The sequence below is a fragment of the Giraffa tippelskirchi genome, chromosome 4 (genome assembly GCF_054371585.1).
Source record: "Giraffa tippelskirchi isolate mGirTip1 chromosome 4, T2T-mGirTip1v1.2.pri, whole genome shotgun sequence".
In the NCBI taxonomy this organism is placed as follows: domain Eukaryota; kingdom Metazoa; phylum Chordata; class Mammalia; order Artiodactyla; family Giraffidae; genus Giraffa; species Giraffa tippelskirchi.
Genome location: NC_137278.1, coordinates 155,057,750 through 155,080,105, shown reverse-complemented (window position 1 = coordinate 155,080,105; position 22,356 = coordinate 155,057,750). Strand labels below are relative to the sequence as shown.

Sequence of the window (22,356 nt, the reverse complement as noted above, 5' to 3'; positions counted from 1 at the left end):
TTTGCATGAAGTGTTCCCTTGGTATCTCTAATTTTCTTGAAGAGATCTCTAGGCTTTCCCATTCTGTTGTTTTCCTCTATTTCTTTGCATTGATCGCTGAGGACGGCTTTCTTATCTCTCCTTGCTATTCTTTGGAACTCTGCATTCAGATGGGCATATCTTTCCTTTTCTCCTTTGCTTTTCTCTTCTCTTCTTTTCCCAGCTATTTGTAAGGCCTCCTCAGACAGCCATTTTGCTTTTTTGCATTTCTTTTCCATAGGGATGGTCTTGCTCCCTGTGTCCTGTACAATGTCACGAACCTCTGTCCATAGTTCATCAGGCACTCTGTCTATCAGATCTAGTCCTTTAAATCTATTTGTCACTTCCACTGTATAATCATAAGGGATTTGATTTAGGTCATACCTGAATGGTCTAGTAGTTTTCCCTAGTTTCTTCAATTTAAGTCTGAATTTGGCAACAAGGAGTTCATGATCTGAGCCACAGTCTGCTCCCGGTCTTGTTTTTGCTGACTGTATAGAGCTTCTAATATCTGGATTCTCCTCTTTTCGTAATGTTAAGTTTTATCAGTATATGCACGCGGTGTCAGTTTGATTCTTGTATAAACCTCTTGCTTAATATTTCTGATAGTCATTGATGACTATTGCCTAGATCATTTCATTAGGATTGTAAAATGAAGATAGTATATATTTCCTTCTGCTCTTATTAGCTAGAATTCTTCCATGAAGAATAATTGCTTCTTAAACTATTTAGTTACTTTATTCAGTTTTTAGTTTAAAACTTTATAATTTTATTTCTAAAATCTCTACTTTAAATGTTAGATTATTTTTATAGCTTCCTGTTTGCTGATACATTTTCAAGTTTCTCTTGTATTTCTTTAAGTATAGTAAGCATAATTATTTTATAATCTGTGTCAGATAATTACAATATCTGAAATTTTTGAAGCTCAGTTTCTGCTGTTGTTTCTTCTGGTTCTCATTTACAGTATCTTATCTCCTTTTGGGTTTAGTTATTTTTCATTACAAGTCACTAACTTCCCTTGGAAAATGATCTGTAGGAGTTCTTTGGGGCCTGGGATGAAGGGGACATTTTTCCAGAGTGAATTTGTGTTTACTTCAGCTAAGTGCCTACAACATTATTTTCTCTTCCTCGGGACCACTTAAATATAAATTTACAGCTTGAATTTTAAAAAAAACATTGAAATCTTGTGAAATTGTTCTGTAAAATTTTTTAAAGTTCTACTTGTAATCACACGTTCTCCATCTTTGTTCGGCACTGAGGCTACCTTCCTTGCAGGTCTCTGGAGCTGCGGAGCTGGGGGCAGGTCCACCAGCAGGAGAATCTTTCCTCAAACTCTCCACCCCCCACCCCCTCCAATGGATCTTCTTTCTCTTTCTCTAGAGAGCAAAGCTCACATCTGCACACTGTTGGTGGGAATGTAAATTGGTGCAGTTGCTGTGGAAAACAGTATGGTTTCTCAAAAAACTAAAAATAGAGCTACAATGTGATCCAGCAATATGTATATACACACAATGGAATACTACTTGGCCATAAAAAATAATGAAAATCTGCCATTTGCAGCAACATGGATGGACTTGGAGGATATCATGCTAAGTAAAATGTCAGACAAAGACAAATACTGTATAATATCAAATATATCAGATCTAAAAAATACAACAAGCTAGGGAATATAACAACAACAAAAAAAACCAAACTCACAGATATAGAGAAAAAAACTAGCGATTACCTGTGCAGAGAGAGAAGGGAAGAGAGGCAATAGAGAATAGTGGATTAAGAACTACAAACTGCTGGGCATAAAATAAGCTATAGGGATATATTGTACAGCACAGAGAAGATAACCAATATTTTATAATAACTATAAATGGAGTATAACCTTTAAAAATTATGAGTGAATATAGTGTACACCTGTAACTTACCTAATTTTTGTATATCACCTATGAAGTGCAGTGAAGTGAAGTGGCTCAGTCGTGTCCAACTCTTTGCGACCCCATGGACTGTAGCCTACCAGGCTCCTCCTCCGATATAGGTGAAGTATATCACCTATACTTCAATTTAAAAAAGAGTTCAAAACATACATTAAAAAAACAAAGCTTAATTCTGCAAATTTGGCAAATGCCCTCCAAGCAAATGTGACTACAGGGTTTTGAATACCTCTCTAGGTTTCTGACTTAATTTAGGTTTTGTCCTGTTAATTCTTTACTGTTTTGTTGGCTTTATCCATGCTTTAAGAAGGAAGATAATTATATTTCACTCAGCATTTTAAATTATCTTTAGTGCAAGGTTAACCAACTGTGTTGAAGAAAACAGAAGTCTGTTTAGCTTTTCCAGCACAACTTTTTATTTTCATCAGAATTAATGTGTTTTTTTCCCCTTAACTTTCTACATGTGTGTGCGTGGGTTTGTTCAGTCATGTCTGACTCTTTGCCATGCCACGAACTGTAGCCCCACTAGGCTCCTCTACATACTTATCATTAATAGATCCCCAAGTTCTCCTCTGGTTAAGCAAATCTCTCTTCAGTAAGTTCCAATGTCTTAGATATTCTATCAATTTTATTTCTTAAAAAAATCACTCCTGAATCCTGAATTTCTCTAATCTTGATGAATTGATCTCTGGTCCTGCCCTACAACTTGAAATCTCCCTTTAACATCACCTTGGGGATTCCTTTTTCTCTTTTTTGCTGGATACTCTGTTTCATGGATTTCATACCTTTCTCTCTTTTGACTAATTTATTTGTCTTTGTGTAATAAATCCTCTCCTAACTTTCTGAAGAACAATGCATGGAATATCCGTATTTTGAGTTGCATGTCTGAAATTGTCTTTATTGTGGACTCATAGTTAGATCATAGTTTGGTTGTGTGTATTACTAGAATTCTAGGTTGGAAACAGTTTCCTTCAAAATTTTGAAGCCATTCTTTACTGTCTTCTATCTTACAGAGTTTTGATAAGCCAAATGCTATTCTGATTCTTGAGCTTTGTATACAACTTGTCCTTTTTCTCTGGAAGCTCTTAGAATTGTTTGTCTGTGTCCAGTGTTCTGAAATTCTATGATGAAGGATTTGGTGTGGGTTTGCTATCAGTGTGCCCTTCCAATTTAGAGACTTTCTTCATTTCAGGATAACACAATACTTTAAAATAACTTTGGCAATTATTTCTTCCCTTCTGAGTCTCTGCTCTTTTTGTGAAATCCTTGCTATTCAGAGAGGCTTCCCCAGTGGCTCAGTGGAAAAGAATCCACCTGTGACGCAGGAGACCCAGGTTCAATCTCTGGGTCGGAAAGATCCCCTGGACGAGGGAATGGCAACCCGCTCTAGTATTCTTGCCTGGAGAATTCCTTGGACAGAGGAGCTGATTGAGCCATGGTCCATGGGGGTTGCAAAGAGTTGGATACAACTGAAGCAACTGAGCATGCACGTATGCACTATTCAGATGCTGGACCTGCTGGACTGATCTTTTACTTTTTATTAATTTTCTCCTAAGGTAGGACAAATTTCATTTTCTTTCCTTCTTTCAAAGACTTACTTATTTGTTTATTTATGGCTGCACTGGGTCTTCACTTTTGCGTGCATGACCTTTCTCTAGTTGTGGAGAGAGGATCTCTTCATTGTGATGCTCAGGCTTCTCACTGGAGTGGCTTCTCCTGTTGCAGAGCCCAGGGTCTAGAGCGCTGGATCAGGGGTTGTGGCGCACAGGCTTAGTTTCTCTGAGGCTTGTGGGATCTTCCCGGATCAGGGATTGAAGGCATGTCTCCTACATTGGCAGGCAGATTCCCAACCATTAATTTTCAACTTTTTCCTCTAGTCTTTCTATTGAATTTTTTTTTATTGGTTTTGATTTCCAAGAGCTCTTTTTTCTTATCTGAATAGTAGCTGTTTTTAAAAATTGCTTCCTTTAAAAAAAAAAGCTTCCTGTTGTAAATTTTTCAAGTCAAAAATTTTATTTCTAAAATATAATCCAATGGCTTCACGATCCTTCATGAACAAACATACCACCAATTCTCTAAAGGATAAAGAAAATTGAACCTGTCTATAACTACATATCTTGCCTGGATAGTCACAGAATATTTCATTTAATAATCAAAGAAAGTGATCTTTCCAATGAGGAGTCAAGAGATCTATATTACAGTTCAAACTCTTTAAAATTAAAATAGATAATATATTGCAATATAACACAAGATTTGTAGGAAGGATGATCAAGGTAGTAGTTCAGTTTCCTTTTTGTAAATAAGGTGAGTTGGTCTATTTAATTTATAATCTTTATTGCACTTAATACCTGAAAATTCTAACTTAGGGCTCAGACTTTGGCCTTATCATCCAAAATAGCAACCAAATTAAAAAATGCAGTAATTCTTCTACTTTAGCTTATTATATATTAAAAACTCAAAAGACTGAAAATGCTATAATACATATTACCAATGAACAAAAATCTAAAAAGTTTATGGCAATGCATCACATAGAATTACCTTGCAATATTTTTGTTTAAAGTAGACTTTTTAAATATGGTACTTACATATTTCTTTCATACATTCATACCTGCCTTGGCAATTTCACATCTATAAAAATCTTATAATCATTCTTTAACAAATACGAAAGAACAAAAACACCTATGAAATTTGGAAAAACAACATTAGGACTAAGTATAACCCATCCAGATAATTAGTTTAACTCATTCAATTACTACAAAGATATTTAAAGAGTTGAATCTAATACTGTGTATTGTACATCACTGCCCTCTGATGGCATCACCAATATATCATTTTAAATTAAGCAAGCAAAAGAAAAACTTTATTATAATGTAAAACAGAGTATGTCAATTTTATAAGCTACAAAGGTAGAAAATAAATTATAAGAAGTTTAATGTTTTCTAGAAATATTAATTTCTTAGTAAGTTCTAAAAATTTACAGTGTTCCTTCATATAAGCCCTTCAAATAATTTTTCAAGATTTTCCCTGATGATCAGTTCAAAAGGCACTGAGTCTCTAAGTTTAAGCAAAAATCTTCACATATAATGAAATAATGAGATATAAGGTTAAGTGGCAAATTAAAAATAGCTAGATCACTTTATAAAGAAGGGAAACTACAAGTGCAAATTTGAGTATTTGAGATGTATGCAAAATTTTTCCATGCAATATATACATATATATTCACAATTTAGGTCCATGTTCTAACTACTGAAAAATGGCAAATCACCTACTGTCTGCAGAAGAGCACATGTAGGGAAAATAAGTATTTGATGAAAGGTCTGGCCATTTTCTAAGTCTGACAATCACAAGCATTTTCAATATTCAGATTTGAAAAAGCACTGCACTTAAGAGCACTAAAATTACAAAGTCTGAATCTCCATTTATTCAAAGAGAAGAAATTAAATTGAGGATGTCCACTTGATTGCAGGTATAGTTATTGGCAGTAGACTATTACATTCATGCTTTATAAAACTGTCCATCTAAGTCCACCTTCTGGTGGGGGTTCAGATGTAGCCATTTCTTTTTCTATTTTTTCCTTTTTCTTTCTCTTTTCTTCCACAGACTGAATATTCAGAAACTCCGAGATGCAGCCTCCTTCTGTCTTCTCTCTGAAGCCTCTGCAAGCTTTGCTCTTTTCTCTTCCAGGTCCGGCGAGGGAGGCGCGGCCTCCGTGGGACAGGGAAAACACAGCCCATGGGGATCGCGGCTGGGGGTCCCCTTCTCGGTCCGCCCAAACTAGGCGGTGAGAACTGCGCGATCAAAAGGGGGTCCCAGGTCTGCAGTGCTCGCTCCGCCCATCTCCTGCTATAATTTTATGCACATAATATATTATTTCTCTGAGGCTCTTACTGATGGGTTTTTGTTTGTTTGAATTAATTTTAGGTTGCTTTTTCTCCCTTGCAATTTGTTTCCTCTGAGTTGCTGTTTCTTCTTCTTCTTCTTGCTTGTTTTGTTTTCTTCTTTGTATATTAAAGACATTCCTTAAAACGTTTTATGATCCTTGGCTGTCCGCTTATATTTTGGAGTGAGGCTATCAAAAAGCTGATTGGAAAGACTGTGTGCCGGCTAGGGCACGAGGGCTTCCCCGGTGGCTCAGTCAGGGAAGAATCTGCCTGCAGTGCAGGATTCTCGACCAAGGACTTAAATGTAGGATTCCCTCATCTTATTTCTTTAAGAGAACTCTGATGAAAATATCTTTGGGATTTCTCTGTTGGGCGGGACAGATTCTCCAGATAAGTTTTTCCAAAGATATAGTCATGCTCTTGTTTATGTTTGTTTAGGAATCAATTTCTCAGGATTGCTTAATCAGTTCCCATTCCTCCATTTGCTTTCTAGCTTCTGAAATGTTGCTGCTCTCTCCTTTCCCTTTGTTCCTACGTGGCCTGGAGGACAATACCTACGTTTGTCACTCTCAGCTCTCCAGCTCCCAGTTTTCAACTGGAAGTTCCCATTATTTCTTTAGAATAATTTTTATTGGAGGACAACTTCAGGATCGTCCAGAAAGGTTTTGACACAAATTATCAGATCACCCTAAAGTTGTATGTATATATGATAAGAGGAATGCTACTATACAATAATTGTTTGTTTTGTAACAAGTATTAAGTAGCTTTCAAGAGTATTGTGTGCACGCACCCATCCACCTCAAACATTCGCTTGGCGGCGGCCAGACACAATACAAAAAGTGACTTAAAAAGCAATCAGAAATGCGTACAACAGCTGGGCTAGAACAGAAAAAAAAAAACTGCTTAACCGGGCACGGCGTGTAGACCGCGCCTCCCTGGACGGGAGAGGGGAGGAGGGGGTCCGATATCATTGGTGATTGGTTGGCCTCTTCAACCAATCACGCGTAGCGAGTGATTTTGCTAATTGTCATGATACACCTCCTCGTGGGCTTTAGACCTACGTTGACAAATGGGAATAGGGCATGTGAGAGGGACAGAAAGTTTCGCCAATAAGACCTTGGGGCGTTATGGGAGGGATGAGGCCGCCGCCAGGTTTAGGGCGGAAGGAGTTGTTCTAGATTAGAAGGGGAACGAAAGATGGCGGCGGAAACGCTGCTGTCCAGTATGTTGGGGCTGCTACTCCTGGGGCTCCTGTTACCTGCAAGTCTGACCGGCGGGGTCGGGAGCCTGAACCTGGAGGAGCTGAGTGAGATGCGTTATGGGATCGAGATACTGCCGTTGCCTGTCATGGGAGGCCAGGTGAGGAGGCGTAGAGGGGCGAGGGTCCTGGGCAGAAAGGGAAGGAGGAGAAGGTAGAGGAAGAAGGGCAGCTACGGAGTCTGTGGCGGAAGCCTGAGGAGAATCGGGAAGAGTAAGCAGCGGTTTTATGAGGACTCCTGAAGATCGTAGTCAAGGACCCATTCCCTTGGGGCCAGGGACTGGGAGGGGTGGGGCTTCCCTCTGTCAACTTCAGGTCCCAGTTCCTTATTGAAACACCCAGACTCCTCCCCTGTGAAGAAGTGGGAGTGCCCTCTCCCCTCACCCGCTGAACACAGCTGAAGGACTTGTGGCTCACTCTGTCTTGACTGGACTCTTCCCCATTATGTGAAGAGGGATCTCGTTGTTCTCCCTGATCCCGAATCTCTCTTTGCCTCCCTGCTCCCCGACCCCTACTTCTTTCCCAGAGCCAAGCTTCGGACGTGGTGATTGTCTCCTCTAAGTACAAGCAGCGCTATGAATGTCGCCTGCCAGCTGGAGCTATTCACTTCCAGCGTGAAAGGGAGGAGGAGGCACCTGCTTACCAAGGGCCTGGGATCCCTGAGTTGTTGAGCCCGATGAAAGATGCTCCCTGCCTGCTGAAGGTGAAAGGAACTGGGATAGAGGGAAAGAGAGCTTGGAAACTAGTTGTCTATTTGGGAACTAGTTATCTATTCACAGTGTGTCTGTGAATGAGGAGTGATCAGAGTATCTGTAGGAGTTAAGAAGGCCATTGAAGGAGCAGGCATATTGTACAGACAGGAAAGAAACAAAGAATCCTGTAACCAATGGTGATACTTCGCTGATTATAGAGGAGCGTTAGGATAGAAAATCTCAGAATAAAGATTAAACCAATATTGAGGTGCTTAAAGAGAGTTAGGGTGGGGCAGTACGGGTACTCCCCTAGAGAAACTTTCCTGGTTAAGTCACCCCTTTCCCTGTCACTCTCTGCCCAGTGTCCTGCTTTATTTTCATCATGGCATTTTTCATCATCTAAAATTATTAACTGAATTATCAGTTTATTTATTTTTGGTCTGAATCCTAGTACTAGAATGTAAGTCTGTGAAATCAGAGAATTTATCTTGTTCCCAGCTGGATCCACAGTGGCTAAAACAGTACAAGGAAGTTCAATTAATACTTTGATATTCTATGTTTCCCTGGTCTGAGTGCTTCAAGGATATCGTGATTTCTTATCTTTATGGACAACAAAGAAAGATTAAAAAATATATTTACAAAGAAAAAAATATTTCGAAAGGAAGAGTAGTAAACCAACTAGGCTGTAGAGGTCTCTCTCCAAGTTACAGAAGACAAACAGCCCTCCTCACCAAGAATCTGGAGGATTAAGAATAAGGAGGAGATGAGAAGCAAATCAGTGGTTATGTGTCTTGGGACCAGGAGAGATTTTGGTTTCAAGAAGATATGTCTGCACTCCATCCCCTGACTGTTCTTTTTTCTTTTATTGTCAGACCAAGGACTGGTGGACATATGAATTCTGTTATGGACGCCACATCCAGCAGTACCATATGGAAGGTGAGTTCCACCTATGTTTTCCCTAAGCCCTCAGAAACCAGGCATGGAAGGTGACCTGCCTCCCCAGTTCCCTTCCCTCCCAGTCCTCTGAGAACAGGGTAACCATGCTTCACTGTGCTCTCTTTTGCAGATTCAGAGATCAAAGGTGAAGTCCTCTATCTCGGCTACTACCAATCGGCCTTCGACTGGGATGATGAAACAGCCAAGGTGGCAGGAGTGTGGGACTGGGAGAGAAAGGGGTCAGGGCTGCAGACTGAAGCCCTGTCGAGAAGGGGAGGGTCAGGATTAGCTGACCTGTTTCTCTGGGCTTTGTCTTAGGAGAGAATGCTCTTTATTTCCTCCTTGCTGTCTTTCTCACACCCCTCCCTCATGCCTGATGTCCTCCCCAGGCCTCCAAGCAGCATCGCCTGAAACGCTACCACAGCCAGACCTATGGCAATGGGTCCAAGTGTGACCTCAATGGGAGGCCCCGGGAGGCCGAGGTCCGGGTGAGTCTTGGGAGAGGGAAGTTGACACTCCGACAGTGACATCTCATAGTCTAAGGGGAGAGGGCAGGGTTGCGTGGTATAGTCAAGAGTATCTCTACCAGGCCCTAGACCCTAAGTTTAAGACTCATATTTCCAGCTTTGCGTCACTGCCTCAATTTGCACAGGCACTTTTATTTTTTTTTAATTGGTGTATAATTGCTTTACAATGTTGTATTAGGTTCTGCTCTACAACAACATGAATCAGCTATATGTGTACACGTATGCCCCCATTCTTGAGCCTCCTGTGTCCCCGCCCCCACATCCCACTCCTCTAGATAATTACATAGCCCTGAACTGAGCTCCCTGTGCTATACAGGAGCTTCCCACTAGCTACCTGTTTTACACATGGAAGTGTATACATATCAATGTTACTCTGTTAATTCATCCCACCTACTCCTTACCCCAGTGTGCCCAGAAGTCCATTCTCTATGTCTGCATCTCTATTCCTGCCCTGCAAATAGGTTCATTAGTACCATTTTTCTAGATTCCATATATACACATTAATATATGATATTTGTTTTTCTCTTTCTGACTTCACTCTATATGACAGAATCTAGGTTCACCCACATCACTACAAATGACCCAGTTTTGTTCCTTTTTATGGCTAATATTCCATTGTATATATGTACCACATTTTATTTATCTTTTCTGTTGATGAACATTTAGGTTGTTTCCATGTCCTGGCTATTGTAAATAGTGCTGCACTGAACACTGGGTACATATGTCTTTTTGAGTTATGGTTTTCTCAGGGTATATACCCAGTGGTGGGATTGATGGATCATATGGTAGTTTTAGTTTTTTAAGGAAGCTCTGTACTGTTCTCCCGGCTTCCCAGGTGGCACTAGTGGTAAAGAACCAGTCTGCAGATAAAGGAGATGTAAAAGACTTGGATTCCATCCCTGGGTTGGGAAGATCCCCTAGAGGAGGACATGGTAACCCAGTCCAGTATTCTTGCCTGGAGAATTCCATAGATAGAGGAACCTGGTGGGCTAGAGTCCATGGGGTCACAAAGAGTTGGACACGACTGAAGCGACTTAGCACACACGTATACTGTTCTCCCTAGTGGTATCAATTTCCATTCCCACCAATCAACCACACGTTTATCTGTGTTTCTCCTTTCTGTCACCTAAGCTGGACACCTGAATTTCATTACTAACTCTTACTTCTTCACTTTGTCCTCCTTTCTTCACTTACTGACTCTGCAGTGAGGTCATGCTGGTGTCAGTATTGGGCTCTGCTCTGGAGATGCAGCAGTGGGCAGACATGCAGCCCCTACCCTCATGGACTGCAGGCGGGAGAGGAAGGCAGAGGTTAAAGAATCACAAAAATGAGCCTGTGATTACAAGCTGAGAAGTGATGTAGAGGAAAGGAATCAAAGTCAATAACAAACCTCCTTCATTATACTTCTACATTTCTCTCATAGCTGTCCTCTTCTTTCCTGTGCTTCATACCTTCATCTCTCACCTGCATCACCTCCAACAGCCTCTTAACAAAGGTTCCTGATGTTGTGGACTTTAAATGAATTCAGGCAGGCAGCTGTCTGGTAGGCCAAGTTCCTCAGGTGATTCTAATATGTATTCACAAACATCTACACCTGTAGAGAGCCAGGACACAAGAGTTCTCTTTATGTAATACAGATTTGCACATGCAGTTGTGTGGTGGTAAGTGTGGGACACTGGGATCGCCCAGGTAGGGTGGGGTGGTGGAGAGGGGAGCCCAGGTGTAATGTCTGCCAGTATCCATGGTATAAATATCCTCACCATGGCCAAATTCATGCTATCACTGTGACGTCAATCATCGTGCAACATTCCCGAAAACTTACCAGTTGGCTCTTGTGAACTGGGCTGATTTGGCTTTAACACACCCCTCTGAGAAAGTGTCACTTCTCTACCGAGTTCTGGAAAGCCTTCAGTAATTCTGCCTGGCACAAATGAAAAGACCCCAATGCTTCAGAGCAGACACAGGTGGAAGCAGCAGAGAAGGTGGGAAGCAGCCAGATTCTGGATGGATTTTGAAGACAGAGCCAGTAAGGTTTGTTGAAGGATTGGATGTGACGGGGAGTCTACGATGATTCCAGGGTCTTTAGCTTGAGCAGCTGGGAAAATGGAATTGTCATTTAGTTAAGTAGGAGGGAACGGGTGTGGAGGAGGAAACTAGGCTGGCGTTGGACATATGAAGGTCAAAATGCCTAGTAGATATCCCAGTGGTGACGGTCAGTTGGTAGTTGGCTCTGTAATTCTGGAATTCCAGGACAGAGTCTGGGTTGGAGATATAAAATCTTACTACATTTCTGTCCCACTGCTCTTCTTCCTGCCCTTTGATTTTTTTGCTGTTGTTGTTTGTTTTTTAAAAACTATTTGTTTATTTGGCTGCCCTGGATCTTAGTTGGGGCATGTGGGATCTAGTTTTCCCAACCAGAGATTGAACCCAGGCCCCCAGCATTGGGAGCAGAGAGTCTTGTCACTGGACCACCAGGGAAGTCCCTCTTCCTGTCTTTTGAACCATTGAGTCTATTACCTCTGCCTAGAGATCTATGAATGGCTGTCTCCATCCTCTCATTCAGATTATATATCCCTGTGACACCTCCACAGGGAGACCTGACATAGGCACACAGACACACGCACCCTTCTGCTTTCATCCCGGTAAACACCCGTGGTGGTTTATATTCTTCAAAGCATGTGTCATTTCCTAAAATTAGCTTATTTTTTGTGTTTAATTGCTTTGTCTATCCCCACTAGAATAAGCTCCAGGAAGTCAGGGACAATATCTGACTGTCTTATTTTCTGCTGTATTCTCAGTGTCTTCTACAGTGCCTGGCACCAAGTAGATGCCCAGAGATTATTCACTGAATGAATGGAATGAATGATGAACCATTTCAAATGTCACTTTATTTTTTGTGACCTTTCTTGGCTAGCCCAGAAAGTTCATTGTGTTCTTTCAGTGCTTCATATATCAGTACATCCGCGTCCACATATATCCACATCTTAGCCTGTTTGGGCTGCTATAACAAACTACCACAGGCTAGGTAGCTTATAAACAACAGAAATTTATTTCTCACAGTTCTGGAAGCTGGAAGTCTAAGATTGGGGTGCCAGTGAGGTTGGGTGAGGACACTTCCTTTCACAGACTTCTTGTATCCTCACAAAGGAGCTCTGTGGGGTCTCTTTCATAAGAGCATTAATCCCATTCATGGAGGGCTCCATCCTTATGACCTAAGCATCTCTGACAGGACCCTCTCCTGATACGGTCACAGTGGGCATTAGGATTTCAACCTACAAATTTTAGGGAGACACAGACATTCAGACGACAGCAATCCACAGCACCCACACACATATATAATCTATCAGAGCACTTACTTCATTGTATTCTATATATTTCTTTACTTGTTTGTATGTTCAGTAGCACTGAGAACTGAAGGCAAGGACTTCATTTTCCTCATAGCTACTGACAATATGCCCCGTGCCAAGCACTGTGATAGACAACTGGAGAGGAAATGCTGACTTAGAGACCTAGTCCTGCTGTCAGGAGACAGACATTATACAAATAGCCAGAGCACGCAGGCAGACTCTCTGATGGGTGAGGTATTTTTCACAGAGGAACACACAGTGAAAGAACTAACCCAGGTCATGGGGAGACCTCTGGGGAAGGGGACCTTTGAACTGGCAGTAGAAGGATGAGGAGTTAGTCCAGCCACTGTAGAGGAGTGGAAAGGAGAAGGTGTTCCAGGTGGAAGGTACATTGAGTTCAAAAGGCTTGGAGATGGGAGGGATTGATAGCTGTGTGCAGTGACTGGAGGGAACTATGGGAGGTAAGGCTGCGCAGTCGCTAGGGGACAAGTCACATGTCACGAGAAGCTCTGCAGCTGTGTTGAGGAGTTTGAACAATCTGAGAAATGAGGGGAAACCAATGAAGTATTGGCTTGGCCAAAAATTTCATTCAGGTTTTCCCATAAGCTGTCCTAGGAAAAACCTGAATGAACTTTTTGGCCAGCCCGATATTTTGAGCAGAGTGCTGACATGTTCAGTGTTGGTTTTGAAGGCTCACTCTGGCTAGAGCGAAGGAAATGATTGGGAGACCAGTGAGGAGGTGGTTGTGGTGATCCAGGTGAGAAAACAAGGTGGTCCGGGGATGAAGACATTTAAATTATTGGAGAGATTCAAGAGGCAAAATTGATAGAGTGAGATTCTCAGGTCTCTGGCCTGAGCAACTGGATAGATGGTGGTTTCCATTCCTGAGATGGGTATTGTGGGAAGAGGAGTAGGTTTGGTAAAGGAAAATGTTGATTTTGAATAGGGTGATTTTAGTGGCTGTAGGCATCCATGTAGATATATGAGGCGGCTCTGGGATCTCTGGGTTCGCAGCTCAGGAGAGAGATCTAAATTGAACCCAGAGTGCTCAGAGCCATCAACTTACTGGTTATAATTGAAGCTGTGGTATGGATGAAATCCCACCCAAAGAGACAGGATATTGTGAGAAAAGTGGGACAGAGCTCGAGGAAGCCATCACTGAAAGCCTGGGCAGAAGGGGACTCTGCCAAGAAGGGGCCAGAAAGGAGACTGTGGTGACACAGAACCTAGGAAGGACATGTCTCGAGAAGGAGCTGGCCCGTGGTGTTGGCTGCGTCTGAACCTTCAAGGAAGTGGAAAATCGAAAACCGTTTGTGAGTGATCATAGGAATTGTCATTTTAATAAAAGCAAAACACACACATGGAAATAAAAATTCAGGTGATAGGGATGGGAACCAGATGAAAATTGGTAAGTCCTCTGTTCCCAGTCTCCCCTGACCAGTCCTTGGTTGGACTCAGTGCCAGAGGTCATTGGCGGTTTCCTGCAGAACAGTTTCAGTGGGCTGGTGAAGCTGAGGTGTTGAGGACCGTGGTGAGGAAGTGGAAGTCTTTGAAGAAGTCTGGATTTGAAGGGGAGGGGTGTGGGCTTGGGAAGGTGGGACTTTGTGCTTGTTGTTTCATGTGTTAAGGTAGGAGCAGGTTTACATGCTGGGTGGACTTGGTAGAAAGAAGTGTAGGTTGAGGTATAGGAGAAGGAATGAGAACAGAATGTGGGCAGGGCTGGGATCTGAGTAGGGAACTATTACTGTAACTAGAACAAAAAGACAGCATATTTTCTGGGGAGTCCAGAGGTTTTAGTGGCAGAAAATTGACGGTATTCCTATCTGGCTGCTTCTCATTTTCAGCTTTTCATGGGCCCTCAAGTTCATAGCTTTAGTGACTGAGTGACTCCCCCACTCCAGGGCCAGCCTGGTGATGTTCCATCTTCCAGATGCCTCCTTGGTGGGAGCAGTATGCACAGAGTTGGGTAAAAGTGCATTTTCTATGGAGTTTGGGAACAGTGGGTTAGCCATCTGGAATTAAATAAATTTGGATCCCTATCTCAATTCTTATATTAAATAGGATTTCAGAGAGATCTAAGATTTTTTCCACTCAAATGTTTAATTATGAAACATTTCAAACATACAGGAAATAGTGTCACAGATAAGTTAAACAGATGTTTAACATTTTGCCATATTTGCTTTGGATCTGTTTTTTTTTTAAATAAAAGGAATAAAATGCTATTGATATAGTTAAAGCCCACCATCTCATTTCTTTGTCTTGTCTCCAGAAACAACCAGAACCATCTCTGTAGTTGCTTTGTACTTTTATTAGTGCTACACATATCATAGGCAATATGTATAGTTTTGTGTTTTAAAATTATACGTCAGCATAGTTCTGCTTTTTCACTAATGGAGGTATTTACCATTCTATGGCATGATGTGAAGATCCAGTTCAATGATTTTAATGGCTGCATTGTGTTTCACTGTTTACTTATCCATTCCTCTATTGAGGAACAGTTGGATTTCAACTCTACTGCCCTTAGACACAGTGCTGCTATGTAGACCACACTGTGAATGGGGAAGAGTTTCTCCAGGGAAATACCTGCTAGAATCACTGGGTTATGGGGAATGCAGCTTTTATTGGTGAATTTGGTGCATTGCCCATTTTATCAATGTCTTTTTAACATAAAGGAATTCTTCATTTATTTTTAATTGTTTTTTAAGTTATAGTAAAACAGACATTAAAAGTTGCCATTTTAACAATTTTTAAGTGTACAGTGCAGTGGTAGTAAGCACATTAACAATGTTGAATAACTGTTAATCACTGATTACTATTTCATTAACATCTTCATTTTGTTGTTGTTTTTCTTCACTAAGCTGTGTCTGACTCTTTGTGACCCCACGGACTGTAGCACGCCAAGCTCCTCTGTCTTCCACTATCTCCCAAAATCTGCTCAAATTCATGTCCATTGAGTCGGTGTTGCCATCCAACCACTTCATTTTCTGTCGCCCACTTCTCCTCCCCTCAATCTTTCCCAGCATTAGGGTCTTTTCCAATGAGTCGGCTTTTCTCATGGCCAAAGTATTGGAGTTTCAGTTTCAGCCGCAGTCATTCCAATGAATATTCAGGGTTGATTTCCTTTAGGACTGACTGGTTTGATCTCCTTGCAGTCCAAGAGATTCTCAAGAGTCTTCTCCAGCACCACAATTTGGAAGCATCAATTCTTTGGCGTTGAGCCTTCTTTATGGTCCTACTCTCACATCCATACATGACCGCTAAAAAAACCATAGCTTTGACTATCCAGGCCTTTGTCAGCAAAGTGATGTCTCTGCTTTTTAATACACTGACTAGGTTTGTCATAGCTTTTCTTCCAAAGAGCAAACGTCTTTTAATTTCATGGCTGCAGTCACTGTCTGCAGTGATTTTGGAGCCCAAGAAAGTAAAATCTGTCACTGCTTCCCCCATCTGTTTGCCATGAAGTGATGAGACTGGATCCCATGGTCTTAGTTTTTTTTAATGTTGAGTTTCAAGCCAGCTTTTTCACTCTCCTATTTCACCCTTAGTTCCTGTTCACTTTCTGCTGTTAGAGTGATGTCATCTGCATATCTGACGTTGTTGGTATTTCTCCCAGCAATCTTGATTCTAGCTTATGATTCATCCAACCCAGTATTTTGCATGATGTACTCTGCATATAAGTTAAATCAGCAAGGTGACAATATACAGCCTTGGACTCCTTTCCCAATTAAGACCCAGTTAGTTGTTCTATGTCTGGTTCTAACTATTGCTTCTTGACCCACATACAGGTTTCTCAGGAGACAGGTAAGGTGGTCTGGTATTCCCATCTCTTTAAGAGTTTTTCACAGTTTGTTGTGATCCATGCAGTGAAAGGCTTTAGTATAGTCATTGAAGCAGAAGCAGATATTTTTCTTTTTTTTAAATTTTAATTAATTAATTTTAATCGGAGGCTAATTACTTTACAATATTGTAGTGGTTTTTGCCATACATTGACATAAATCAGCCATGGGTGTACATGTGTTCCCCATCCTGAACCCCCCTCCCACCACCCTCCCCATCCCATCCCTCAGGGTCATCCCAGTGCACCAGCCCTGAGCACCCTGTCTCATGCATTTTACCTGGACTGGCGATCTGTTTCACATATGATAATATACATATTTAAATGCTATTCTCCCAAATCATCCCACCCTTGCCTTCTCCCACAGAGTCCAAAAGACTGTTCTATAGGCTCCAGTTTCATTCACCTCATTAGAACTGATTCAAATGCATTCTTTTTAATGACTAAGTAATATTCCATTGTGTATATGTACCACAGCTTTCTTATCCATTTGTCTGCCGATGGACATCTAGGTTGCTTCCATGTCCTGGCTATTGTAAACAGTGCTTCAGTGAACATTGGGGTACACGTGTCTCTTTCAATTCTGGTTTCTTTGGTGTATATGCCCAGCAGTGGGATTGCTGGGTTGTATGGCAGTTCTATTTCCAGTTTTTTGAGGAATCTCCACACTGTTCTCCATAGTGGCTGTACTAGTTTGCATTGTCACCAACAGTGTAGGAGGGTTCCCTTTTCTCCACACCCTCTCCAGCATTTATTGTTTTTAGACTTTTTGATAGCGGCCATTCTGACTGGCGTGAGATGGTACCTCATTGTGGTTTTGATTTGCATTTCTCTGATAATGAGTGATGTTGAGCATCTTTTCATGTGTTTGTTAGCCATCTGTATGTCTTCTTTGGAGAAATATCTGTTTAGTTCTTTGGCCCATTTTTTGATTGGGTCATTTATTTTTCTGGAATTGAGCTGCAGCTGCTGCTTGTATATTTTTGAGATTAATTCTTTGTCAGCTGAGAAGCAGATATTTTTCTTGAACTCCTTTGCTTTCTCCATGACCCAGTGAATGTTGGTGATTTGATCTCTGGTTCCCCTGCCTCTTCGAAACCCAGCTTATGCTTCTGAAAATTCTTGGCTCACATACTGCTGAAGCCTAGATTGAAGGATTTTGAGCATAACCTTGCTAGCATATGAAATGAGCACATGGTAGTTTGAACGTTCTTTGGCATTGCCCTTCTTTAGGATTGGAATGAAAACTGACCTTTTCCAGTCCTTTGGCCACTTCTGAGTTTTCCAAATTTGCTGACATACTGAGTGCAGCACTTCAACAGCATCATCTTTTAGGATTTGAAATAGCTCAACTGAAATGCCGTCACCTCCACTAGCTTTGTTCATAGTGATGCTTCCTAAGGCCCTCTTGACTTTGCTGTCTGGGATGTCTGGCTCTAGGTGAGCGGCCACACCATCATGGTTATCTGGGTCATTAAGATCTTTTTTGTATAGTTCTTCTGTGTATTCTTGCCACCTCTTCTTAATCTCTTCTGCTCCTATTAGGTCCTTACCATTTCTGTCTTTTATTGTGCCTGTCCTTGCATAAAATGTTCCCTTGATACCTCTAATTTTCTTGAAGATATCCCTAGTTTTTCCCATTCTATTGTTTTCCTCTATTTCTTTGCACTGTTCATTTAAGAAGGCCTTCTTATGTCTCCTTGCTATTCTCTAGAAGTCTGCATTCAGTTGGGTATAAATTTCCCTTTCTCCCTTGCCTTTTGCTTTTCTTCTTTCCTCAGCTATTTGTACAGCCTCCTCAGACAACCACTTTGCCCTCTTGCATTTCTTTTTCTTTGGGATGGTTTTGGTTACCACCTCCTGTATAATGTTGCGAACCTCTGTCCATAGTTCTTCAGGCACTCTGTCTATCAGGTGTAATCCCTTGAATCTGCTTGTCACTTCCACTGTAAAATCATAAGGGATTTGATTTAGGTCATACCTGAGTGGCCTACTGGTTTTCCCTACTTTCTTCAAATTAAGCCTGTATTTTGCAATAAGGAACTCATGATCTGAGCCACAGTCAGCTCCCAGTCTTGTTTTTGCTGACTGTATAGAGCTTCTCCGTCTTTGACAGCAAAGAAAATAATCAGTCTGATTTCACTATTGACCATCTGGTGATGTCCATGTATAGAGTCTTCTCTTGTGTTGTTGGAAAAAGGTGTTTGCTGTGACCAGCATGTTCTCTTGACAAAACTCTGTTAGCTTTAACCCTGCTTCACTTTGTACTCCAAGGCCAAACTTGCCTGTTATTCCAGGTATCTCTTAACTTCCTTTTGCATTCCAATCCCTTGTGATGAAAAGGACATCTTTTTTGGTGTTGATTCTAGAAGGTGTGGTAGGTCTTCTTAGAACCGGTTGACTTCAGCTTCTTTTGCATCAGTGGTTGGTGCATTGGCTTGAATTACTGTGATGTTGAATGATTTGCCTTGGAAATGAACTGAAATTATTCGGTTGTTTTTAAGACCGCACCCAAGTACAGCATTTCAGACTCTTGTTGATTATGAGGACTACTACTCTAGTTCTTCTAAGGAATTCCTCTCCACAGCAGTTGGTAGATATAGTGGTCATCTGTATCATCAGAATTAAATTCTTCCATTCCTGTCCATTTTAGTTCACTGATACCTAAGACATCAATGCTCAATTTTGCTATCTCCTGCTAGACCACATCCAATTTACCTCGATTCATGGACCTAACGTTCCAGATTCCTATGCACTATTATTCTTTACAGCATCAGATTTGACTCCCACCACCAGACACATCCACAGCTGAGTGTCATTCCCACTTTGGCCCATTCTTTCTGGAGCTGTTGGTAATTGCCCTCCGCTCTTCCCCCGTAGCATATTGGACACCTTCCGACCTGGGGGAGGGCTCATCTTCCAGTATTATATCTTTCTGCCTTTTCATACTGTCCATGAGGTTCTCCAGGCAAGAATACTGGAGTGAGTTGCCATTTCCTTCTCTAGTGGACCACATTTTGTCAGAACTCTTCACTATGACCTGTGCCCTTGGGTGGCCCTGCATGGCATGGCTCATGGCGTCTCCAGGTTACACAGGCCCCTTCTCCATGACAAGGCAGTGATCCGTGAAGGGGAACATCTTCATTATTTTATCTTTATTATTTATTTCCTTCTTCTTCCTTTAAGTTCTGTTCTCTTTCTGACTTCTTGGATTTTTTTCACACTTAGAAAATTTTATATTTAATTTTTGAATAGATATGAATTTTCATAGCTCTAATATAGAAACGCTTTACAAAGTGTACAGAGAAAAGTCTTAACACACTTTCCCCTCATCACTCTGTTTCTATCCCCATAGAAAGGCAACCATTGTTAGCTTCTTTTTTACACTCAGAGACATTTTTTTGCTCTTATTTTTAAAAAATTAAAAAAAATTTTAATTGGAATATAATTGCTTTACAATGTTGTGTTAGTTTCTGCTGTGCAAAAAAGTGAATCAGCTATATGTGTATATATATCCTCTCCCTCTTGAGCCTCCCTCCCAACCCCCCCAAAATTTTTAATTGAAGTATAGTTGATTACAAATTATGTAAATTACAGTGTACAGTATAGTGATTCACAATTTTTAAAGGTTATACTCCATTTATAGTTATTATAAAATATTGGCTCTATTCCCTGTGTTGTTCAGTATATCCTTGTGGTTTATTTTATACAGTATAGTTTGTACCTCTTAATTCTCTGCCCCTGTATTGCTCACCCTTTCATCTCCCCACTGATAACCACTGGTTTGTTTTCTGTATCTGTGATTTGACGTTAAGTTATTTATCAGTTTTCTAATGTTAAACCAATTTTGCTTTCCTGAGATGCATCTAGTTTTAAAACTATCTTTTTAAAAATACTGTTAGTTATTTATTTTTGAATGCACTGGGTCTTTGTTGCTGCATGCTGGCTTTTCTCTAGTTTCGACAAGTCGGGGCTACTCTCCAGTTGTGGTGCACAGGCCCAGCTGCCCCAAGGCAGGTGCAGTCTTCCCGGACCAGGAATCAAACCCCTGTCCCTGCATTGGTAGGTGGATTCTCAACCACTGGACCACCAGGGAAGTTCATATGTATTATCTTTGAGTATCCTTTTTTTATCTTGTTGGACTCAGTCTGTGATGTTTTTAAGGATCTTGTATATATCTCCTGAGAGAGACTCACCTTAGTTTTTCCTTCTAGTACTGTCCTTATCATGCTTTAGACAAGGTTATGCTAGCTTCAGAAAATCAGTTAAAAATGTTCACTTTTTCTATATTCTGAAGATTGTGTAAGATTGTAATTTTTTATTCTTACATGTTTGCTTGAATTCACCTGGAAAATCATCTTGGTCTAGGTTTTCTTTGTAGGAAGGTTTTTACTTATGATTCATTTATTTTAGTAGTTTTAGGAATATTCTAAGTTTTTTATTTCTACTTGGGTCAGTTTTAGTATATTTTCTAGGAATCTGTCTAGTTTGTCTCATTTTTCCGATTTCTTGGTATAAAGTTGCTTATTTCCTTCTATTCTAACCTCTGTCAGTTCAGTTTAGCTTCAGTTGCTCAGTCGTGTCCAACTCTTTGTGACCCCATGAACCGCAGCACACCAGGCCTCCCTGTCCATCACCAACTCCCAGAGTCTACCCAAAGCCATGTCCACTGAGTTGGTGATGCCATCCAACCATCTCATCCTCCGTCGAACCCTTCTCCTCCTGCCCTCAATTTTTCCCAGCATCAGGGTCTTTTCAAATAAGTCAGCTCTTCACATCAGGTGGCCAAAGTATTGGGATTTCAGCTTCAACATCAGTCCTTCCAATGAACACCCAGGACTGATCTCCTTTAGGATAGACTGGTTGGATCTCCTTGCAGTCCAAAGGACTCTCAAGACTCTTCTCCAGCACCACAGTTCAAAAGCATCAATTCTTAAGTGCTCAGCTTTCTTTATAGTCCAACTCTCACATCCATACATGACCACTGGAAAAACCATAGCCTTAACTAGACGGACCTTTGTTGACAAAGTTAATGTCTCTGCTTTTTTAATATGCTGTCTAGGTTGGTCATAACTTTCCTTCCAAGGAGTAAGCGTCCTTTAATTTCATGGCAGCAATCACCATCTGCAGTGATTTTGGAGCCCGAAAAAATAAAGTCAGCCAATGTTTCCACTGTTTCCCCATCTACTTGCCATGAAGTGACAGGACCGGATGCCATGATCTTAGTTTTATGAATGTTGAGCTTTAAGCCAACTTTTTCACTCTCCTCTTTCACTTTCATCAGGAGGCTCTTTAGTTTTTCTTCGCTTTCTGCCATAAGGGTGGTGACATCTGCATATCTGAGGTTATTGATATTTCTTCCGGCAGTCTTGATTCCAGCTTGTGCTTCTTCCAGCCCAGCATTTCTCATGATGTACTCTGCATATAAGTTAAATAATCAGGGTGACAATGTACAGCCTTGACATACTCTTTTTCCTATTTGGAACCAGTCTGTTGTTCCACGTCCAGTTCTAACTGTTGTAGCATCTGTAATTAGATTCCTCTCTTCAGGTTATTCCTTTTGCATGTAATTCCATCCTCAGAGTACATCAGAGAATTCACACAGGTGTAAAATCCTAAAAAGGCAGTGAGGGTGGGAAGACCTTCTCCTCAGAAGTCACATCTTAGTGCACAACAGAGAATTCACACAGGAGAGAAACCCTATGAGTGTAGTGAATGTGCGAAGGCTTTTACCCAAAATTCAGCTCTTGGAGTACACCTGAGGATTCACACAGAGGAGAGACCTTATGAATGTATGAATGTGGAAAACCTTTGTCCATAAAACAGTGATTAGAGTATATCATACCACAATGCATACCATAGGGAAAACCCTGGAGTGTAATGAGTTTGGAAAATGCTAAAGGAAGTGTGGGGCTTCCCAAGTGGCTCAGTGGTAAAGAA

The 22,356-nt window shown here is 41.1% G+C and overlaps 1 protein-coding gene and 1 pseudogene across 10 annotated transcripts in view; one reads left to right on the top strand and one right to left on the bottom strand.

The window, feature by feature from the left end:
* Nucleotides 1–5,442: 5,442 nt before the first annotated feature.
* On the bottom strand, nucleotides 5,443–6,792 carry LOC145545669 (small VCP/p97-interacting protein pseudogene; annotated as a pseudogene).
* A 200-nt stretch (nucleotides 6,793–6,992) lies between these two features.
* Nucleotides 6,993–22,356, top strand: part of OS9 (OS9 endoplasmic reticulum lectin) — a 30,010-nt gene continuing 14,646 nt past the window's right edge. For 4 of the 10 annotated variants that reach the window (XM_081594189.1, XM_081594185.1, XM_081594187.1 and 1 more), the window contains exons 1-5: nucleotides 6,993–7,180; nucleotides 7,606–7,782; nucleotides 8,644–8,707; nucleotides 8,838–8,914; nucleotides 9,097–9,195. In XM_081594189.1, coding sequence (XP_081450315.1) covers nucleotides 7,019–7,180; nucleotides 7,606–7,782; nucleotides 8,644–8,707; nucleotides 8,838–8,914; nucleotides 9,097–9,195 — 579 coding nt within the window. In that variant the 5' untranslated portion in view covers nucleotides 6,993–7,018. The remainder of the gene's footprint in view (nucleotides 7,181–7,605; nucleotides 7,783–8,643; nucleotides 8,708–8,837; nucleotides 8,915–9,096; nucleotides 9,196–22,356) is intronic. The other 6 variants (XM_081594193.1, XM_081594192.1, XM_081594188.1 and 3 more) reach the window with 3 other exon arrangements.